The 23,384-nt window shown below is 39.1% G+C and overlaps 2 protein-coding genes across 2 annotated transcripts; one reads left to right on the top strand and one right to left on the bottom strand.

Moving 5' to 3' along the window:
- The first annotated feature begins 924 nt into the window (after nt 1-924).
- faxca (failed axon connections homolog, metaxin like GST domain containing a) lies at nt 925-8,659 on the top strand. Its single transcript, XM_087778822.1, has 6 exons — nt 925-1,355; nt 2,995-3,130; nt 3,201-3,397; nt 4,453-4,670; nt 4,742-4,858; nt 5,753-8,659. The coding sequence occupies exons 1-6, from the start codon at nt 1,105-1,107 to the stop codon at nt 6,055-6,057; spliced, it is 1,224 nt and encodes a 407-aa protein (XP_087634948.1). The 5' UTR covers nt 925-1,104; the 3' UTR covers nt 6,058-8,659.
- A 2,196-nt stretch (nt 8,660-10,855) lies between these two features.
- Nucleotides 10,856-14,392, bottom strand: pou3f2a (POU class 3 homeobox 2a). Its single transcript, XM_087778799.1, has one exon. It carries the CDS (start codon nt 14,185-14,187, stop codon nt 13,054-13,056), a length of 1,134 nt encoding a protein of 377 aa, XP_087634925.1. The 5' UTR covers nt 14,188-14,392; the 3' UTR covers nt 10,856-13,053.
- Between the last annotated feature and the right edge of the window lie 8,992 nt (nt 14,393-23,384).

Here is a 23,384-nt window from a genome sequence, read left to right as displayed (position 1 = left end):
AAAACTCAGCGAAAACTGTTTACCTAACTTCAATGTCACCCGTTACATATCCTTGTAAATGTGCCAACATATCCGACGAGTCACCGTGACGGACCGCAACTCTTTCCACTTATATGACATAAGTATTATTTATAATCCTTTTTGACCGAAAGAATTTTAAATTATTTAGCCTTTTAGCTACTTTTAGCTATTGTGTACGGTCACTACCTCTGACGTCACGACAAATAACACTAAATACTTCCGGATTCCTCCTTCAAAATAAAACATTCAAAGAAAGTGAGAATTGCGTATATTTCGGCTTAAATATATAACATAATATATAACAAAGATGCATTAATGCGAGGAAAATCTGTTGTTAAATTCAAACATTAATCTATTACTAATAATGAATGTGAATTAATTTGATCGATAAAATTCTTAACTATGAGCCAATTTAAATTACTGAAAATGTACTATATTACTCATACATTGGATGAACTATCTGGATGGAATAATGTTTAGTTCTAGTGGAAACTATTATTTTATTAATAAAAAGTCTGTGTTTTTTTTTATTGACGAGAGCAACGTGGGCCAAAAACAGGATTACAGTTTTTTTTGGTATGAACGGATAGTTATTAATTACGAAAATCTATTGGATTTACAGAAAAATTGTTACATTATTTACGCTTTTTATTAAACATATTCAACCTTTTTTTGCGGCAGTTAAAATGTGATCCAAACATAACGTGATACATGTCCTTGTAAAGGTAGATTTGCGGTGGATATGATAGACACTGTATAGAGTGGAAGTGTTCAGTTAAAAATAACAACTCTGATTGTATTTAATTGTTATTTATCTTATACATTTTTAGTTTTATTGTGAAAGTTAACACCGGAAAACGCCGCTTCCTCGTCACAGTGACGGCCCCCAGTGCTTCTCGCCGAGCAGGTCTGCGGAGAATGTCGACCCCGCTGCGGGGACACTCTCCGGGCAGGACGTCCAGGTCCAGCGGGTGCCTCCCATCCCTGTCGCCGCTCCCCGGGACCCCTCGGCTCCCATGAGGCCTCTGCTCATGAAGCCCCCAGCTGCCAAAGTGAGGCGGAAAGCGGCCGGAGACAGACAGCATGTATTGGCGCGTCGGGATCGCCTGGACGCGGTCGTGTGTGGTTGATCTGGGCCAGAACCAGATCGTGTCCACCGTCCTCCTGGGCTCCGATGAGCAGCTCCCCCTGCATGGCTACATCGTCGCCCGACCCCTGCAGGACCCCATGTTAGCTCTGGGCACGGACTCCTGGTGGCGGAAGACCCTGTACCTGACTGGGGGGGCTCTGCTGGCCGCTGCTGCTTACCTGCTGCACGAGCTCCTGGCGATCAGGTACCGAGACCCCCATCTTAAGACCCTTTTTTTAGCAACGAAACAGTGTTTATATGTGACTTAACAGTGGCGGGTTGGGCGGGAGAGGGGGGGGGGGGCAATATGGAATCGTGAGTGGGTGGCTGTGATGTAACGACCCCCCCCTTCTTACCCCCCACCTCAATACTAGAAAACAAACACAAAAATCATGTATAAACGAGAATGTCCAAGATATACAAACAAGGCCCTAATATTGACGTGACGTCACGAGGTCACCTTGTGTACACACACGACCCCATACTCCCCCCCCCCTCCCTTTACGTGTAATCAATAACTTCAATCGTGTCAGATCATCCATCATCTTGTTTATCTCCCATCATGCATCAAACAAACAAGTCCTGATTCTTTTGGTGCTGATGCTGCTGCTGTTTCTTCAGCACCACGGTCAGCTCCTTTTGACTCTTAGCCGCACGTGACCACGTGACTCGGCCGCTGGGTCGGTCGACGCCGTGCGCAGGCGCGCTCACGTGAACGCGGTCGTTTTCGTCACCAGCTCGCGGTGATGACGTAGATGTTCCCCCCCCCCTCTCTCGACCAATCGTGTGATGTGACTGTGGATCTCTGGCTGTCAATCAAAGTCACACACAGTCGCTGTAGAAAAAAAGCTGAAGTCATGTTTTATTTATATCGCTGAGGATGTGAAGAGCTCTTACCAGCTGACCTTGTAGGAAATACACTGCAAGTGTATATTTTGTAATAGAATGAATGACAATATATATAAATATATAAGGAAGATGTGTCTAAATGGTGGAAATATCTGACGACAAGATACTTATTCAGAGAAACAATTATTTGTGTAACTTTGCAACCTTAACTTTCCCCCATTATGTTCTCTCGCTCCAACCCTGGCTTGTTGGTATTAAATAAATCAAATCGAAACGTAAATTTATCCAGTTTAAGTGTTGCTTTTATTTTACGAAATATGTCACTTTTAGTAGTCCTTGGTAGATGAATGAACATGTACATCCAAAATTGAATGTTTAAACAGATGTAACTTAACAGTTTTGATTAAAAAATTATAATTATTATGAATACTACTACTACTACTACTAATACCAGTGCCGTATATTTATATTGTTTGTTTTTGTTGTGGTGTTGTTATAAGAAATCAACAAAACATTCAACATTGAAAACCATACATAGCATTATGGTGGATTTTATTGTTTAACTTTTTTCATGTTTTAATGGATTAAGCTATTAATACAATAATAAGAACAATAATAATAATAAAAAATAATGAAAAAGTCGGAAAAATGTACTTTAAATTGCTAAATTTGCACCCAATATTTAATGATCAACATACTGTGTATAGCATGAAGGTTAAGACTACTTCAAAATAATTCTCAAAAAGGCTATTTAGTTGTTCAGAAATGGCATTTAAAGTAGTGAATGTAAATAAAATATAGTTGAATATACTGTATAATAATAAAGAAAATAGATAGTTATACAAACGTGAGAGCACTTAAGAATAAGTGTTCCTTTTTTTACAGTTGTTGTTGACATAAATAGTGTGTTTTCTAAGCACATATGCATAAACAAGTATTGTTTACATCAATGTTGTCGATGTTTCCATCTCAATGTGTCTCTCTCCTCCTGACAGGAAACAGGAAGAGCTGGACTCTAAAGATGCCATCATCCTGCACCAGTTCTCAAGGCCCAGGAATGGCCTCCCATCGCTGTCGCCATTCTGCCTTAAGACGGAGACCTACCTCCGCATGGTGGACCTACCCTACCAGGTAACCCTCCACTCCTGAGACCTTCTCCATCACCTCGCTCACTCCGTCTCACCCACACCTTCACGTCCAGAACTACTTCGACGGGAAGCTGTCTCCTCTGGGGAAGATGCCGTGGTTGGAGTACAACCGGGAGAAGGTGTGCGGCTCCGACTTCATCATCGACTTCCTGGAGGAGAATCTGGGCGTGAGTCTGAACAAGAGCCTGACGCCGCAGGAGATGGCCGTGTCCAGAGCCATCACCAAGATGGTGGAGGAACATTTCTACTGGTGAGAATAAGCTTTTTATTTTAAAAAAATAACTTAAGAGTTTAAATGTAATTGTACTCCTTACTATAATGGAAGAATAGAAGGAACACATAGGTAAACTGGATTTTTTTTTTTAACTCTTAAAAATAGTCTTTTATTGAATGTTAGCTCGACACTCAGCTAGCCTGAACTAGCATTTAAATGCTATCAGCTAAGTCTCAATTTATCATTGGATTTTCAGCGAAAGGTTGTGATAAACTACAGTATATTACTATTATTACAATACAATTTTGATCTTTAAAGTATATATTTTATTGAGTTTTGTTGTTTAATTGATTGTTTAAGCGCTTTGTGACCCAGGTCTGGAAAAGCACTCTTCAAATATAATTTACTTACTTACTTACTTACTTACCATTTTCTTCTGACAGTAAATAACGTCCCTTCACCACAATGCATTGCGGCACCATTTCATAATAAAGTACCGCCATCTGCTGGCTGATAGTAGATACTACGGCCAAACGTCCAAAACAACGAGACGTATTTATTCAATACTTGTATGTTTTGTTTTTCTTTTCTTGAAACAAAATAGTGAATTCTAACATCAAGCGAAGGTTCTAGGGTGAATTCTATAATTGTTGAACCAAAACCAGGGTCGTTTCTTAGGTTTGGTCATTAAGCTCAATAAGCTAATAAAGCTAATGTTGCTAGTTTTTCTAATCTTAAAAAAATGTCAAGACTAATTCAGATTCATGTTTTTTCTCTGGTGACGGGAATATATTCTGGGATAATACTTTTTTTTTACCAAGAAATGTTTTTTTTACTTAATAGTCTCTCTATTTTTAACCCTTCTGTTATCTCTGGGTTAATGTGACCCGATGGCCTGAAAACAAATGTGTTCGTGGTATCCTTTCTGCTGCCTCTGGGTCAAAGCAAACAAACCCACTGGCTTCCAGAAACACATGCAGTGGCATATTCATGCCACCGGGTCACATTGACCCATAGATAACACAATGGTTAAGAAGATTGGTTAGAATTGGTTTATTGTGAAAAATTCAAATTTGTCGTTTCTGTAACAGGACCATCGCGTACTGTCAGTGGGTGGACAACCTGGAGGAGACGCAGAAGATGCTGTCCGTGAGCGGGCCCATGAGCGACACGCTCAGGTGGATCCTGAGTCACGTGACCGGCGGGATCGTCAAGAGGGAAATGTACGGACACGGGATCGGTCGTTTCTCGGAGGATGAGGTTTACGCTCTGATGGAGAAGGACATGCGCACTCTGGCCACCTTACTGGGTAACACTCTCAGAAACTCACTCGAGTTCATCTCAACCTCATATTAATGAAGTATTTTATTGTATTTGCAGGTAGTAAAAAGTACCTGATGGGCGCCAGATTAACAACAGTAGATGCTACAGTGTTCGGACACCTCGCTCCAGCAATGTGGATGTTACCAGGAACCCGACCAGAGCAACTCATTAAAGGTCAGATCCAGAATATTGGTCTAATGAAACATCCAGGAAAGATCGAAACAATTTTACAAAGTTACAATATATTGTAATATACTGCACGAACAACAATCTATTTGTAGTATTGCACGAGTACTTGACTCCGTTGTGGCAGACTTTATAGGCCGCATAACTTCTTTTTATTTGTTTTGAAACCAAAATTTGGCCAAATATCAACTTTTAAAAGCTGCTGGAGTTGACTGTATCCTCTCGTCCTCAGTCACCACAAGGATCTTGCAGGATTTTTGTACTTTGGCACGGTCAACGTCATGACAGCTTCCATCTAGTGGTCAGAAGTATAATTGCAACAAAACCATTTAAAAACAAAAACACCATTAATGTTTCCATGTTAACTATGAAATTGTAGTGCTATTTAATATTGATACTGTATTGAGAAAGAAAAAAACGTGATATTTAAATGTACCAATATTGTCTTACACCCCTAAAAGTACTTTGTTTTTATAATTTCAAAATAATTAAAAGTTAAAAAACTGTGTTCAATTTTTTTCAAGATTTAGTAGTAAAAGAGAATCAAATTACTTCTTCTTTATTAATTTTTTTTAATACCATAAATAACATGAAAACTTTTATGGTGTTTTTGGTTTTAAATTATTTTGTTTCAATTAAACTTCTGACCACTAGATGGAAGCAGTCATTACTTTGTCTGTGCTAAAGTAACGAAATCTTGCAGCATCCTTATAATGACTGAGGACGAGAGGATACAGTGGACTCCAGCAGCTTTAAAAGTTGATCTTTGGCAAAAATTAAGGATTTAGAAGTAAAAGACAATCAATTTGCTGCTTCTGTGATTAAAAAATAAATAAATAAAAGATTATATTTCATTGGTTATTGTCATGTGTGATGTCACAGGTGAGCTGATCAACCTGGCGATGTACTGCGAGCGCATCCGCCGGCGGTTCTGGCCCGAGTGGTTCGTGGACCTCGAGGACTTCCGCTACAAGGGCGCCTCGGAGGACAGTGACTCTCGCTCCGGACTGCCCGACCTGGGTCTCTACTCACGCACGCACTCCTCGTCCTCCCACTGCGACACCCCAACACACTCCACACACACCCCGCGGGCCCCTCAGTCTCCGGTCAGCGACCCCACCGGACACTCGCTGTACGACTCCGACATGGACACGGAGTGTTCCGAAATGGATCTGCTGAAGTGTTGATGACACTCTTTCAAAAAGGTAGATGCACAAATACCATCCCCCGCCGGGGTCAACCCCCGTGGCAATCCTTTCGTTGTCGCCCGGTGTCGGGCGGATTCTCGGGGCCACCCCCTAGTGGAGGAAAAAGGATAGTAACAAATGTAGGAAAACGGTGAGGACAAGAACTAGAGTCAGGAGTAAATGAAGCGGCTGCTGAGAAACTCCTCCATCTGCAGCCACAACTTCTCCTAGTTGTCACATGGCCCGTTACCATGGCAACTGTACATTCACTTGTAGCAAGCTGCACCACCCCGGCCTCGACAAAATGAACCCTTGACGCCTTGATATAGACATATAGAGATGAAATATCTGTAAATAAAAACATCCGTATATAGAGCTATAGATAGACTTATTAAAAAGAAAATATATATATAGTATAGATAGCCTGGTTTTGTCCGTCTTGTGAATGTAAATATTGTGGAAAAAATCACTTTTATCGTCACCAAATTGTCTCTGCTGGTCTCGGATCAGTGTACGTCTGCAATATTCCATCAATGACAGCAGTTTGTTCACGACATTATGTTAAAAGCTTTGAGTTACATAATATTTATGTTACGAGGGTGCGGGATTTCAGAGCGAGAGATACAATCAGTTCACACGTGCATGGCGGCGGCATGTGACCAAATCTCCCTTTAAAATAGCTTTGATGTGAAGCTACAAAGAAACCTCGCGATTAAGAAGCAGAAATTAAAATTTAATTTATTGTTTTTATTGAGGTATTGAAGAGTAAAATGGAGATTTCTAAGAGCGTTTGTCGTACAACAAATGCGAAATCCACCATTTTACGAACTGGTTATTTTAAAATGTTCATTTTTCTTTAATAATAATTAAAAATATTTCGTTTTTTTAAATAATTTGAAGTAAAATATGTTCTTCTCTTGGTAAAAATGTGATCATGCAATATGTTTATGAATGATGAAGTTGTGAATCTGTCATCGGTGCTTTATATTGTTTTAGCGTACAAACGAATAACGTGGTAAATGTTTCATCGTTGTGTTTTATTGCAACATATATATGACTAATACCCAACATCATGTGTCTTCACACTTCGTTTTGTCACACCTACAATACTTACGACGCACAACTCTTTTTTTTTTAAGTTACATTTTGTTACACTACTGTGTATCATTGTTGCACTGCATGAGATTAAACTGCACCCACATAAGCCTACACAACGTTACAAAACGTGATGTACCGTGAGATATTTTTGCACTTTAAGTTTAACTCTGCCTGTTCACGGAGCTGTGCCAACTTCTGTTGCTACTTTTGTTTGTTACTAGCATTTGTTTGGTTTAGCTATGCTATGCTAATCTTGTGTGCCACGTTTCAGCCACTTCCCGTTTGACATGTTTTACTACAATATTGTTTTTTTTCAACATCAATCCACCTATTGGTCCTTCAACACTAGTCTGGGTCGAGGGGGCAGTCGCTGGTTTCAAAGTTGCCTAAACTTCCCCAGTACTGGGTCTGACCCGGGGCTTCCGAATGGACTACCTCACCAGGGGACACCAGGGGGGGATTCTTAAAAAAAAGAAGCCAACATAACTGGCTTCTGTTGATGTGTAGGAGCATCAATTCTACTTTGAGTCTCTCCCCGATGACTGAGCTGACGTGTCAAACTCAATCCCTAAAGGGGCCAAAATATTTTGGCAGTCTAAACAAAATGTACCAGTTATTTAGTTATTGCAGTTCTTTCTTTGAGGGTTAATTTATCTGATTTATCTTTGCCTATATTTTTATAGTTTTACTGACTTACTTAAAAGACAATTTGTTGACATCCAGGATCTCTAAAGGTCACCATATGAACATCAATCCATGTTGATTTTAAGCCAAACATCCACATAAAATGACTTAAAGAGCCAAAGTTTGACACATATCTCACTTAAATTTCGGCCACTTCCTGTATCGACCGCCGACTCAGTCTCTCAGGTTGTCTGCTCACTCGCATGAAGAAGCTGATGAACTTGCCTTCCATCTTAAGATTTTGCCTTATAGTGTGTTTTTTTTTATTTCCATTCATTGAAGTGCCAGTGTTTGATTTCTACTTTCTTGTCCCGCTCTATGTTTATTCAAGAAATGTACGTGTTTGTTTTGCACAGTCTCACCGGTTTAGAAGTGTCTTCAACGTTCTGTTCTGTGCAATAGAAACATTTTCCGCGATGTTATCTTGCATGTCTTCGCTGCTAATAAACTCAAGATTGAATCATCGGAGACGCCTTTAGAGGGACTCCACGGGCCAAAATCGTACAAAGTTCTGAACCTGCTGACATCTCATAGACTAGAAGCCATATTGTGTGTCGTCTGTTGATGTGGTCTGAAAAAAAAAAAAACTAAAGTTGGATCTCTTCATATTGTAAATAGAACGACTTGAAGATCATGTGACGTCGGACAAATCCCCATGAATGTATCCCAGAGACGCTGGATGACAATGGATTCCTGATGGTTTCATTAAAAATGGCTGTGATATTTTACACTGTGTGTGTGTGTGTGTGTGTGTGTGTGTGAAGTCTCACTTTCACCTGGAGAAGCTTCACATCCGAGCTCAGAGGTTTGCTCCGACATATCTTCCTCCTAATTCCTCTCCCCGTGCGCTCGCTACCGTACGACAATCCTAAACCCTCTCAACAATGCCGCAGGATTAGCTCCCTGCCCTTTTCTTTGTGCTCGCCTCGGAGCTCTGGAGAAATGGAAGAGAGGAAAAAAAAGACGAGTAGTGGGAGCTGCAGACTTCTGGAGGGCGGGAGGAGGAGGTGGAGGTGTGGGGGGGGGGGGGGGGGGTGAAAGAAGGGCAGGAGGAGGACGACAGACCAACAGTCACAGATGGATGAATGATACTTGGAGACTCTAGGTGCATATTTCTCAGAGTATTGTCCTGATCCCCCCCCAGGAGACCCTCCACTGCAGACCGAGAAGACAATACAGAGCTGACAATGACACTTGAGGATCTCCAGTGTGTGTGTGTGTGTGTGTGTGTGTGTGTGTGTGTGTGTGTGTGTGTGTGTGTGTGTGTGTGTGTGTGTGTGTGTGTGTGTACAGTTGAATGAATCAGAAAAGGGAGTGTGCAAGTGTGTGTGTCCAAGTGTCGACGTGTGTGTGTAAAAATATGAATAATGCAGAAGAGGAGTGAGGAGCGTGAGGGCCTTGAGGAGGGCAGATGGTCGCCTGCTGATAGGACAGAATTCAAGCAACAGGGTCCTCCAGAGTGTTAGGCTTAGACCCCCCCACACACACACACACACACACATACAAGATTATTCTTATTATTCTTGCTATCCTGTCATAGATGCATATCTTCCTATAGTTATTGTAAAAATACAAATTACTTTTTTGTGTTTACATTTTTTTTTAAAATTATTATAACTATATTAATGGGATTTATTGTTGTTTTAATCAAACATTACGATTCAATATAACAGCAATAACCAACCGAATTAACTGTTTCGTTTAAATTTGTAGTATCTGTTTTTAAAACAAAATTAATCAGCAGAAAGAAGGTCTAGAAAAAGTAAATTGGTGGATCGTTTTCTTTTCTTTTCTTTGAATGATTAATTTTTGATTATGTTTTATATTCAACAGACACTTTTGAGAGACGGTGGGACCTCAGGTTATGATGGTGAAGCTGTACATGCTGCCATTAAACCTTTGCAATAAATATTACATTAGATTATGATTGATTATTGTATTTTTGAACTAAATAAATCACTACATCTTTGGTAGTACTGCAACATACAATGTGTGTCTCTTTATTTTGTTACAGATGCTTCAAATGCTTTTTAAATATACTTTTAAACTGCACTTTATTAGACACTTTATAATAAGAATAACAATAAAATATAATAAAATATAATAATATTATATAATAATAATAATAATAATAATTAAAATAATAATAACAATAATTTTATTTATTCTGTTTATACTATATTGCACAATTTTAACTTATTAATATTTATATTTATACTTTTTATATATACATTCACTCTGCTGTGTTTTTTAACGGTTGCCAAGCAACGAAATTTCGTTTCGAGTTTTTTGTGCAATGACAATAAAAGAAAGTCTAAAGTCCAAGTCTAAAGTCTAATATCCAAACGATATTCCCTAAAACAATCAAAATGAAAACAAAAGTTCTTATGTTATCTAAACGTTTTCAAAAACTCACACATACAACCGTGTTAATTTTTAAAAGAAACATGAAACTGTTTTTATAAGAAACCCGTTTGTTTTATAAACAAAGTTGTTCCACATAAGAGGCCTTAGGAAATAATATGAAGTGACACCAAACAGACACTAGATAGCAGTAGTGAGCCATATATCTTCGCATGTTTTTTTTTCTTCTACTGATTGAAATACAATACACAAAAACGTCCAACAAAACAAAACATATACTATACTGTTCTGAATTAACGTCAAATACTGCATTTTTATTAAATAAATAAAACAAATATAGTTATTTTTATTCCGATAGGAAAGTATTGTTGAGCATTTCTATTACGTCACCGTCTTTCTGCTAATGTTTCATTTTTGATAATACAAATAAATATCAGTCTGTTTTACTTCCTTTTATCACAATAATTCTAAATGATTAATTAATTTTGGGATTATTTTAATCCACGGTCACGTCAGTTTTAGGATGAATAATGATGTTCGAGGCCTGATCTTAGTCGAGGCCTGAGCGATCCGCGCAGATAACATGCAAAAGATCATTTGATCATCAGACAAAATGAAGGAAACTCTTATAAATAAACGTACAAAAGCCACCTTCTCATATGAAACACATACAATTTAATGACGAAAAGCATTTAGAAATTGTGCAATTGTTGATTTTCTTTTCCTCTTCGTTTGATCACAGATTTCAGGTCGATGCTGTCTTGTTTTGGGTCTTTTTTTTCTTTTTTTTTGGAAACTTAAATTCAGCTGAATGACGAGTCAATGACAATCAGGCGAATAGTGTGACTATGATACAGAATCAAGTGATATGAATTAAAATATTCACAAATACAGGAATTTATCCGTCGTTTTAAGTTCATTCAGCTGCTTGTGAGTTTCCCACTTGCCAGTAAAAGAAATGAATACATTTCAGGTTTAAATCCCTCCTTTTTCACAACCCCCCCCCCCCCCCCCCCCCTGTTCACGTGATTCAAGTGGCACAAAAATCATTTGTGCTTTGGCACAGACTGTTCGAGGAGAAACAAACAAACAAAACGAAGCTGTGTACAAAATGCAGATACATCCACAGGTCCTCTGGTAAAAGAGTCAGTAGTAAGAAGAAGAGCTGGTTCCAGGCTGAAGATTGTTGTTCTGTTCAATCGAACAAAAGGCAAAATGGGCTGCTGGATTGATTCGAGTTCCAGTCGGACAGACTCGGTCTTTTTCGTCACAGTATTAGCATTGCTGTCGTTGTTGTTGTTGTTTTTTTTCCATTAGTTTTGTTGTTTTTTTCAAGTACAGATATAACAAACAGCTGTAAACACAATGTAATCATGGTCAAAACAGGCATTAAAATGCGCAAAATCTCAAAGTTCAAACAATATTGTTGTTATTATCGTTATTATTATTATCATCGTTATTATTGTTGTTCCCATTATTATCTGTTGAAATTTATTACGTCATCTATCATCATGGTCATGCCGTCATACTCGAATTACATGTTTTTAGTTTTGCTTATAATTATTTAAATTCTAGTTAAATCCAGTGGTTCTGGTTCAAGTGTATCTATAAGCTGCCGTTTGTTAGATTTGTTACATGATTTTAAATGTTTATTGTTGTTGTTTTTTTTAATTATCAGTACAACACGAATTAATATATTTATCTGTTAATTTACGTTTTCAAAAATGTCTATTTAACTCTTTATTTAAATCTTTTTTTTTATTTAAATTATCCGAAATTATTATAATTCTAAAAGCTGTTAGTGCCATCGTTAGTCGGAACCATATCATATTGAAGAGATCTTCAATGAACTTGACAAATGTTAATACTGTTGTTGTTATTATAGAGACGTTTTTTCCTTGTTATGATCATCATGAAACGTAAACAAATATCCCTGGTGATAGTTATACAGGAACAAAAACAAATGAACATACAGTTGTTGGTATTTTTACCGAATCTCTTTGAAATTGCATTTACTTTATTATAATCTGAATATTATCTACTAATGTTTTTCTTTTTTATCGTTCATATAATAATCATTGTCACTCAATTGTGTTTTCTAATTATATTATTGAAGAAGTAAAAGTAAAATACTTGGTCTTCAAATATAAATATAATTCACAAATGGGTATAAACTTAAATAACAATAATTAACTCTGATAATTGTAATAACAATAATAATAACAAAACAATAATAACCAGCAGTGATGACAGGCAGAATCATTTGCAGCAGCAACAGTAATACTATTGACGATGGTGACGATGATGATGAAGATGATGTTGACGATGGTCATGATGATGATAAAGATGATGATGATGATGATAAAGATGATGATGATAAAGATGATGATGGAAAGTGCTTGGTGATCATAAAAAACAAAACAAAAACAAAAACAGAAATCAAACGTCGCTACTATAAGAATGACAGCAGTAATAAATACAGTGAGCTGGTATTGGCTTGAATATTTGGAGATGGTTCCATCCTCGCGTGAAGACCCCTGTCGCTTTTGTTGTGACGGAAAGATGGCGTGTATTTACCCACAGTGACTCCCCGCCAGGGAGCTTCTCTGTCCTGCAATGACACACAATGACACCCTGGAGAAGGAAAATGTCGCTTTTTTTTTCTTTTTTTTTTGGTCACACGCACGATCCACATCGGCGCGTCAAAGCTCCCGTCCGTGCCTGCGCGTGTTCTGAGCGCCACGCACGCGCACACCCGCGCGCGTCCGTGGGTTATTTTTTTGATCCCGAGAAAGAACCAGAGATGAGGCCCGTGAAAAATAAAAAACCTCCGTCACAAGGGGGTCCAGGTCACTGCACCGGAGTTTGTCCTCCATGGTGAGGCGGGCTGTCCCCGTACATGTCCTCCCCTCCCGGGATCTGGCCCCCCGCGGGGGTCATCCTCTTCTCCTTCTGCCTCCTGTTACAGAACCAGACCCGGACCACCTCCTTCTCCAGCTGCAGACTGTCCGCCAACGAGTTGATCTCGGCCGCTCCGGGCTTCGGACATTTGAGAAAATGGCTCTCCAGAGCCCCCTTGACGCCCACCTCGATGCTGGTCCTCTTTTTCCTCTTGCGCCCCTGCGCCGCTATCTTGTCCAGGCTGGTGGGACTCCCCGATGTGGAGTCCGCCTCCTCCAGCCACTTGTTCAGCAGGGGCTTGAGTTTGCACATGTTCTTGAAGCTGAGCTGCAGAGCCTCGAACCTGCAGATGGTGGTCTGGGAGAACACGTTCCCGTACAGGGTCCCCAGGGCCAGACCCACGTCCGCCTGGGTGAACCCCAGCTTGATCCTCCTCTGCTTGAACTGCTTGGCGAACTGCTCCAACTCGTCCGACGTCGGCGTGTCCTCGTCCGACTGGTCCTGGTGGCCCCCGCCGTGGTGGTGGTGCGCCTGGTGGGCCCCTCCGTGCTCGCTCAGATGCGGGCTGTGGCTGTGGTGGTCCTCGTCCCGGAGCGGGTGGTGGTGCATCCCGCCTTGCTCCGCCGCGGGCATCAGCCCGAACCCGGACTGCGAGTAGACCAGACTCTGACCCTCAGACGTCGCCATGGCGGGGATGTGCGTGGTCGCGGTGGTGGTCCTCCATGCTCTGGCGTCGTGATGCTGCTGCTGGTGCGCGAGGTGAGGGAGTCTCTGCTGCTGCAGGTTCGAGTTCTGCAGCTCGTCTCGCTCCGAGCTCAGAACCGGCTTCACGTCCTGCTCGCCTCCGAGGGGGCTGGACGGCCAGGGCGACCCGGTGTCCCCGTGCGACAGCGCCGTGATCCACTGGTGCGCGTGGCTGAGCGGATGCCCGCCGCCCGTCAGCGCGCCGTAGTCGTTCTGGAGCAGCGGGTGCGCGTCCCTGTACGCGGCCGCCTGCTGCAGGCTCCCGGTCTCGGAGTGCGGCGGCGGCGCGCTCCCCGGGCTGCTCAGGACGCTGTAGTGGTTGGACGTGGCGGTCGCCATCAGAACCGGAGCCGGAGTGACGAGTTTAAAAAAGACGCTTCCTCCTGTCGGTGACTCCTCTGCTCCGCGGGGCAGCTGTGGGCTCCTCGTCTCTCCAGCATCTCCCGGCGCTGTGCCAGGGGGACGCAGAGGCGCGCACCTGTGGTCCGCCTCGCGCCGCTCTTTATTGGCCGAGAAGGCTTGACAGATGTGGTTACCCCTGACAGCACCCCGCTCATTGGTCACGGGAGATTGTTTCCAGAGCACCCCCTAAAAAAAAAAAACCCACCCTTTGCCCGGCAAAGTCCTCGCAGTCCTTGCTGGAAAGTGGAGGAGAGACACCGGTCCACACAAGTGGTCCGTCAAGTGTGACCTCATCTGTGTCACTGGGTCACGGTGACGTCACGGCCGTGCGTAAAAACCATCTCGTCACGTTTTTTTTCTCACAAATTACACTTGGAAGTGAAGACAACCAAAGCTCTTGAGTAACAGACAGAATGAAGGAATTCAGGTTTATGATTCTGAAGTACACGAATCAGAAAGTACAATAATGTGATTTATTTTTTTATCCTTTATATATATAAAAAAAACTATATTCTGAATATTTTAGCCACAACATTACTGCTACTTATGTGAAGACACAATGGCAGGGATGTCAGCAAAAGATTTCCAATGTAGCTTTTTCAAATGTAATTATATGTTCCATAGGGTCTCTTTTTTTATGTGCCATCACAATTTAATAATAATAATATAAATAATCGCTGTAATAAGAATTTTTGCGTAAAGAAAAGTTTTTTAATTATATTAGGGCTTTACTCCTGAAAGAAATAATAAAAAAAAAAACCATATTCTGAATATTTTAGCCACAATATTACTGCTACTTGTGTGAAGACACAATGAAGGATGTCAGCAAAATATTTCCAATGTAGCTTCTAAATGAAAAGTTCAAGCCAAGTTAATGATAATAATAGAAATAATCGCTGTAATAAGAAAATATTGACCTAAAATTTCTTTTTTAGCGTAAAGAAAAGTTTTTGTAATTCTATTAGGGCTTTAGTCCTGAGAGAAATAATATTAAAATAATCTATATTCTGAATATTTAAGTCACAATATTACTGCTACTTTTCCAATGTAGCTGCTAAATGTTTAAACATTTTTCAAACATATGTTCCATAGGGTCTCTTATTTATGTACCATCACAATTTAATGATAATAATATAAATAATCGCTGTAGTAAGAAAATCTTGACCTAAGATTTTTTTTTTTAGCGTAAAGAAAAGTTTTGTAATTATATTAGGGCTTTAGTCCTGAGAGAAATAATAATAATAAAAAAAAGTAACACTATAAAAAGGGATGAATCAGAAGATATTTATACGTTGAATTATGACACGGTCTATTGGTTAAGTTTGGAGTACCACAGGGCTCAGTACTAGGACCATAATTGTTTGTATTTTATGTTGATGATGAGATTACAAAAAACAATACCAAGTTAGCTATGAAACCACAAACTCCAGAAACAACTTTGTAAACAAATATAAAGATCTCTTCAACTTACATCTGATGAAGACGAACACAGAAGAAGTATTTCTACCAGCAACATGTAAGAACTACACTGAGACAAATGAAAACTTTAATAGTCAGTAAAGATGCGGAATTATTATTACGTATTAATACACGTATCTAAGATAAAAAAAAAAATCCTGTCAATAATCTATTAGACAAAAAAATCTATTAAATTCAATCAATAAACTCGAATAACAGAATCACGATCAACCACGACTTAAACAGAATAAAATAACACAAACCAAGGAAAATAAAGAATGTTATACCACATACAACAAAGTGTGAAAGATAATGGTGTTTATAAAGAAATAGTTTCTAAGAACTTGAAAGGGTCAGTCTTTGTGCACTCCTCAGTGACCTTTGGACCTATGGATCTCTGTGTGTCCAGAAGCATCACAGGAACTAGCTAGTCCTTTATGAAACTGCTGACTCAAGAGAAACAAATAGCAAAGGAATAAAACAGACTAAACAGGTGAGTTTTTTTTATCCTGTTTTATCCTCATGAATTTACCCCATTATCTGTGTTCTTGGTGTTGGATCAGAGACATGAAGTAGAGCTGATGCTTCCTATTGATGTGAGGATAGTGAAAGTATATGTTTGTAATTTAGTAGCTAAATGATACAGTACGTAGCTTTTATCTGCTTCTATGTTCCTTAAAACCACTGAGAACATTTGGTTTAAACTTTATGAACTTGCAATCTAAAGAAAATTCTACTGAAATATTTGACAATCGCTCTGAAGCAGAACCAAATATTAATAAAAACAATGTTTTATCCAACTCTAATTGCAAATATGAGATATCTGCAGACGTCCAGCTGCCCAGGTCCAAATAAAAAGGAAGGCTCTTCGTGGTTTTAGGGCCTCTGTCCCGTTGCCATGACAAGCCCGGTGAATGGAACAACAACGCCCACGTCACAGCTGCAATCGCTCTTCTTTTGGTCCCGTAGCAAGAAGAAAAAAAAAAGGGCTCATTGGGGTTCTGTGCTCGGCGGTGGGGACAAATAATGAGGGGCGAAGGAGGGGGGGCGGGGAACGAGGGCAGGACGGGGCCAAAAGAGAGAAAGCAGCAAGAATGGAGCTCTGTGAACTTCCACCTGCTTGTTGGCTAAACTTTGGGATGGACTGGCCACCGTGTCGGGCGAGGTGTTGCCCCCCGAAGACCCCCCTCACAGGGGAAGGCCTTGAATTTCAATCATCAGATTAGAGCAGATGCTTGAGTCGTGGTTGATCGTAAATTGAAAATGTCGTTAAAATAATCCTTACTTGAATTAATGCATATATAATCATTGATTATCTTTAAAAAAATGAATTAAAACAAAACAAATTAAATGTATTTTGTTGATGCAGGTTAAATCTGGTGACATTTAAACACAATTCTTACCTTTTAAAATAGAGAGTACTAAATATCTTTTAATGAATATAAAAAGGTTTCATATAAAAGTATTGTTTTCGTTTTGGTTTTTTTAAGAAATACTAAATTGGAACAAATACATATTAATACTAAATGTCCCAGACGGCCTACAAAGGTAATTATTAAATAAAATTAGAACAGTTTTTAACCCTTTTAATAGTACCTGAGAGTGGTGATATTACATTTCTGAGTTAAAAAAAAACCTTTTACAACAATATGTCATATAGGATCTATATAAAAGAGATTTCATGAGGTATTCTTAAAAACGGAAATTTTTAAGGTCATGCAAGAACTGTTTGGGAGTGAAAAAAAGAACATAAATAACTAAATTATGAAGATGAAACTCACGGAAACATTCAGACTTGTAGTTTTAGTGAGAGTAAAAACACTCATCAAACGTCATCAAAAGGTCAATAATTAAAAGGAGAAGAAAGGGAATCTTAATGAAACAGAATTTCATAAAATCTTTCAATATTATAAAATATTGACAACATAAAACAAATTATAAATAAAAGGCAGAGTAACGGAAAAAAAAGTTTGGGGTACCACAGGGCTCAGTACTAGGACCATTTTTTTCTCGTATTTTACATTGCTGGTAAGATGTTAATAATAATTGTTGTTGTTACAAAATACTACCTTGGAACAATGACATATTATTGCTTAATGAATCAAATCTACAGTTGCTTTTCAAAGTAAGATGAATAAAGTCTACATACCTACACAGGTATTTTAAATGAATACTTAACCCTCTCAATAGTACCTGAGAGTGATTTATTAAGTTTTTGATTATAAAAACTTAACTTAAACTTAAAACAACAGGTAATGTAGGATCTATATAAAAGTAATCTTAAAGAATGTTAAAAAGTTGATATTTTAAATGTCATGCAAGAATACTTTTGGTGGAAAAAAACAACATAAATGAAAAAATTATCAAGATGAAAGTAAAGGTAAAAATAACTATAATTTTTTTAGTTAAAACACTCATCAAAGGGCCATTTAGTAAGTAAGTAAGTAAGTTATGGTTATTTGTAAAGCGCCTTTCTAGACCACGGTCACAGAGCACTTTAACAATCAAAAACAATACACGGTTTTAATATATATACTTTAAAAGATCAAGACACACAAGACAAACACAGGAGACCCAGAAAATCAGCAGTAAAAGCCTGCACAAATATAAATGTCTTAAGATGTTTCTTGAAGGAGTCAGTAGATCCATCAAACACCGAGGGAGAGGAAGATCGTTCCAAAGCTTAGGAGCAAAAGTCTGGAAGGATTTCTATCTATTCGGATCCACAGACCTCAGACCCCGAGCTGGGGTGTAAGGCTGGATCAGATCACTGATGTAAGGAGGAGTCTCACCATGAATAGATCTGAAAGTAAGAACCAGAATTTTAAAGTTGATCCTGAAAGAAACTGGTAGCCAGTGAAGAGTTCTAAGGATCGGAGAAATGTGAGTTCTTCTACTAGAGCGGGTCAGAATTCTCGCTGCAGAGTTTTGTATTAAGTGCAGGCGAGACAATAATTAAAGGAGAAGGGAATCTTGATCAAACAGAATTTCATAAAATATTTCAATATATTATAAGACATTGACAACATTAAACAAATTATAAATGAAAGTTAGAGTAACGAAAAAATAAATAAAAGGGAGAAAATACAAGAATTAAAAGTGTAATTAATTAACACTGATCAATGTTTAAAATGGAGTTCTTATTCTGATCTATTTTGCTTTTAGGAACTGAGACCCGGTCTGCAGATGCTGAAAAAGAAAACATATATTACAGATTCAAAATGAGCTGTAAAGGATGAGAATAACGTCAAAATGTCGCCTTCTGCCAGGAAAAAGAGTGGCCACATCTGTACGATCTCCGAAAACGAATGTTTGCCCAACACAGTGGTCTCCAAATGACACAATCAGAATGTAGCCAGTGACGGTTTAATCATGAAATATACTGAATCTAATCACGCTGTGGGTGTGTGAAGCCACACATGCTGAATTACGGGGATCAGAGAACACTGCTTTATGATTAGAGTGTAATTCTGAGAATTACCAAACGTGTCGCCAGGGGCTCCCACATGTCGTGTGGCGAGAGAAGCAAAACATATTACTCTAATAGACTAATATGCAAACTACTGGCTGCCCAATTACAGGACTTAATAATGCATAAACGATGCCAATCCTGTTCTTACAAGACGAAGAGGTCGCCGTTAATTCGGTGAAAGGACTGGGTGTATGCTGTCAACACAGCCCCCGGTTACACATACATACTGTCTCCCCACGTTCTGTATTCCACAGCCCGAGTTAATGACGGAGAATCTAAGCGTTAAATTAACAGTAATTATACGGCCCCGATGCAGTAAAGATTCAATTTCTCCGACAAGTTTAATGAGCCTGAGTGTCCCAGCGTGCGGGCTGAACTCTCCCTGTGATATTTACGGGACACACACATAAACACATCCCACACACACACACACACACACACACTAGTAAACTTGCTATATTGAGGAAAAAGAACTGACAAATATACTCTATACAAGTTATATGTGATAAACATGTTTTCTTTCTCTTCTGTCTCTCACTGTTTTTTATGATTTCCTGATAGAAACGCGTTTCTATTAAAAACACCATTTTCCTCCCAAATTCAGAGAAATAAAATCACCAAAATAAGACAAAAACTTGTGATTAAACTATTTCAAATCAACAATTCATCTCTGAAACTTGTTAGCATAAAAGGTAAAATAGCTCTTTAGCTTCCTCCTCACATTGTGTGCCAGTATTATGGTAAGAGAATAGTAAATATGTATCTCACAATATAAAGTGGGACTAAAATAAAGACATTACAGGCAACAGTTTAATTCAGTTAAATCCTAATAGTTCGACAATATTTCCAGCAAAGTAAGTAAGAAAGTAAGAAAGTAAGAAAGTAAGTGAGTTAGTAAGTGGGTAATTTAAATTTGTAAGACGAGGGTCACAAAGCGTTTTGACTATTATAACAGTTCATTTTGGTTTCCAAACAAGAAGGAGCTGTCTCGCCTGCAGTTAATACAAAACTCTGCAGCTAAAATTCTGACCTGCTCTAGTGGAAGAACTCACATTTCCCTGATCCTTGAAACTCTTCACTGGCAGTTTCTTTTAGGATCAACTTTAAAATTCTGGTTCTAACTTTCAGATCTATTCATGGTCAGGCTCCTCCTTACATCACTGTTTAATGTGCCCCAACTCGGGCTCTGAGGTCTGTGGATCAGAATCTACTGATGGTTCCTGAACATGCTTCAGGACCAGAGGAGAGAAATCCTTCCAGACTGTTGCTCCTAAGCTTTGGAACGATCTTCCTCTCCCTCTGTGTTTGATGATCTACTGACTCCTTCATGAAACATTTCAAGAACTCCTGTTTTTGTCTTATCAGTCTTGGCCTTTTAAAGTGTGTATTTTAACTGTGTATTATTTTTTATTGTTAAAGAGCTTTGTGACCCTGGTCTAGAAAGGTGCTTTACAAATGACTATTACTTACTTACTTAAACAACAAAACAATATACAGTAAAATATACATACACATTTAGCCAACCTAGCATTTTTTCTTTACTAATGCAACTTTCCTGATTACGTCTACATGTGTAACTTGACAAAAAAAGATTCCAATTTATTCTATTTACCTGTAATATCTTATGTAACTTTTAATTAAAAAAAAATAGTTCCAACATTTTATTGACTAAAATCTTTAGATGTGTTAACTGTATTTGAGGATCATTACGCTTAAACACAGATCATAAAATAGTTGATATTTTCTACAAAGAGAAGATGCTAAGTAAGCGTTTTGGGCTTCGACCTATTCCAAAGATTTCGAAAAACTTTTATGAGAATGGTTAGCTGGCTCGTCCCGTGTTTGTAAATATTTGTGTTGATGGGAGTGAGTATCGGTGAACATAACAGCCATGGCCGAGATAACATATTATCATTCTCTGCTGTGTTACATTATTTTAGTATTATTTAGCCTAAAGACGATTCAGAAGTAACATCTCACGGTTACATAGTAGTGCCTAGACTCAAGAAACCAAAATACCCCTGTGTATCACTGGGGTCTTTTCTTGTATTTTGGGCTGATCAGGGGTCAGTGAAGATCCCATTAATTCCTATTAGGGACATTTTGAATTATGTTCTTGAAACAGAGCAAATAAATATATATAATTAAATATTTACTTTGCTTATTCGTACCATATTTATACTGACGAGAACTTGTGCTGTATTTAAAGGTGGGGTAGATTATCTTCAAAAGGTTGTGAGCAGGCTGCATTTTCAATTGAAAATCTTTTTTTTTTTTAAATTTTCCCTGAAACTCTAAAGTTCCGCAGTATAGTCAAGCTATCTATTTCTCGCGGCTCTCACAGCACAGTTGAGTATGATTGACAGATGTAAAGGTGACTTCCCATTTTCCTTTATGCTATTAAAAGGTGTATGTTTATATGAGTTAATAAAACAAAACAAAGATCCATAAGCACAATACCTCCGACAACATCAAACGTATGGACAAACCAATCAAATGTGATGTGAAGACATCAGGAGTGTGTTCTGGGTCCTTTCACTTTCTACAAGGAGGAGTGTGACCCGTTCATGTCCCTCCCCCTGTGGGAACCATGATGCAGGGGTGAGTTGAAAGGGGGGTGTGGGGGGTGCTTTATGCTGTCGGACACAGGGAGATAATGGCCATTCCTCCACAGCTGGCCCACACAATCAAAGCGAGAGGGGGCTCCGAGGATTCCAGCTTTAACCAGACCATTGTCGCTGCTAATTACATCTGAATGCAAACCCGGAGAACTCACCTCCCCCCGAAGAAAAAAACCTGCACAGAATACCCCAAACAACCCTTCAGGGGTGAGGCAGTGCTCACACACACATAGACCCACAATTATATAGACCCGGGACTCCTTCATTACCCTTAAATGTACGACACACACACACTCTCTCTACCGGCGTTCATTATCCACACACACACTTGCGCACATGCCCAGCAGGCTCCCATCAAAGAGTTGTGTCTCACACTTACACACACTTTCACACACACACATGTGGCACTCGGCATTAGATCAGATCTCAGCTTGCTGCTCTCTGAAGAGATGAGGAGGTCTTAGAGGACTTAGGCTGAATAGAAAACACACTGAAGAGCCTTTCCTCAGTGTGCCCGCATAATCCCGGTCTCCACCTCCTCCCCGCTTCTGACACCGAGCCGTGGAACCTTAAACTGTACGCCACCAAATGTACGAGCCGGTGACGGGAATCAGCTTTAAGTCACACGTACAGCTTGGTCATTACACCAGTCGAACGATGACACAACGGGTAGAGCAGGATAGCTGCAGACTGCGACTTTCAAATGATTAGATAGCCTTGGATTTTATTGCCAGTATGTGTAATATTAGGTCACAGACTTTACATTGTATTAAATTGATGGCTCACCCAAAATTTAAATCGTAGTTTTTTGGGAGTATTTGGTGTCTTTTTTAAGTTACAGGCAGAAATATATTAGCTTATGACGGCCCCAACTCATTGAGTTCCCTTTTTCTTCATCCAAAAAGACACTTAAAATCATCCAAATAGCTCCTTATTGGTCCTCTGTGACGTCCCTCTTGTATTGAAACCTCGAAATAGGAAATTGTTTAAAAAAACAATTAAACAATTTTTATTTTAAGTTTGTTTGTAGCTGAGGCTAATATGCTAACATGCTACACAGTGCAGACAGTAGACACTGGTAACTTGCGCAAAAATGTTCTTTGTGTAGAATGCTCGGTTATTTCCTGCAGTGGTGAGATTACAAGACAGAATTTGGGGATACGATATGTTTCACGATACAGGGGCAATAGTACGATATATTGTCATATATTGTGATGCTGAAGAACAAGGATATATTTGTAGTATTGTCAAGTACTGTACTCTAGTGTTGCAGACCAAATGTTACGAACTTTGACAGTTGTAACCGCTTTAATTTGTTTTGAACAAAACTATGCCCAGACGTCAGCTTTAAACGCTGCTGGAGTCGACTGTATCCTCTCGTCCTAAGTCATTGCTGGGATCTTGCAGGATGTTATTTTTGCTTTAGCTGCGGAAGACGCAAGGACTGCTGCCATCTAGTAGCTGGAAGTTTAATTGCAACACAAAAATGAACAAACTCCTTGAATATTTGTAGTTAATTTTTAAGTAAATAAAATAAATTACAAAAATAATTATTTTATTTTATTCACACTTTATTGAAATAT

The sequence above is a fragment of the Callionymus lyra genome, chromosome 17 (genome assembly GCF_982586985.1).
Source record: "Callionymus lyra chromosome 17, fCalLyr1.hap1.1, whole genome shotgun sequence".
Taxonomy (NCBI): domain Eukaryota; kingdom Metazoa; phylum Chordata; class Actinopteri; order Syngnathiformes; family Callionymidae; genus Callionymus; species Callionymus lyra.
Note: the sequence above shows the minus strand (reverse complement) of the source record. Positions and strands in the feature narration are given on the sequence as shown.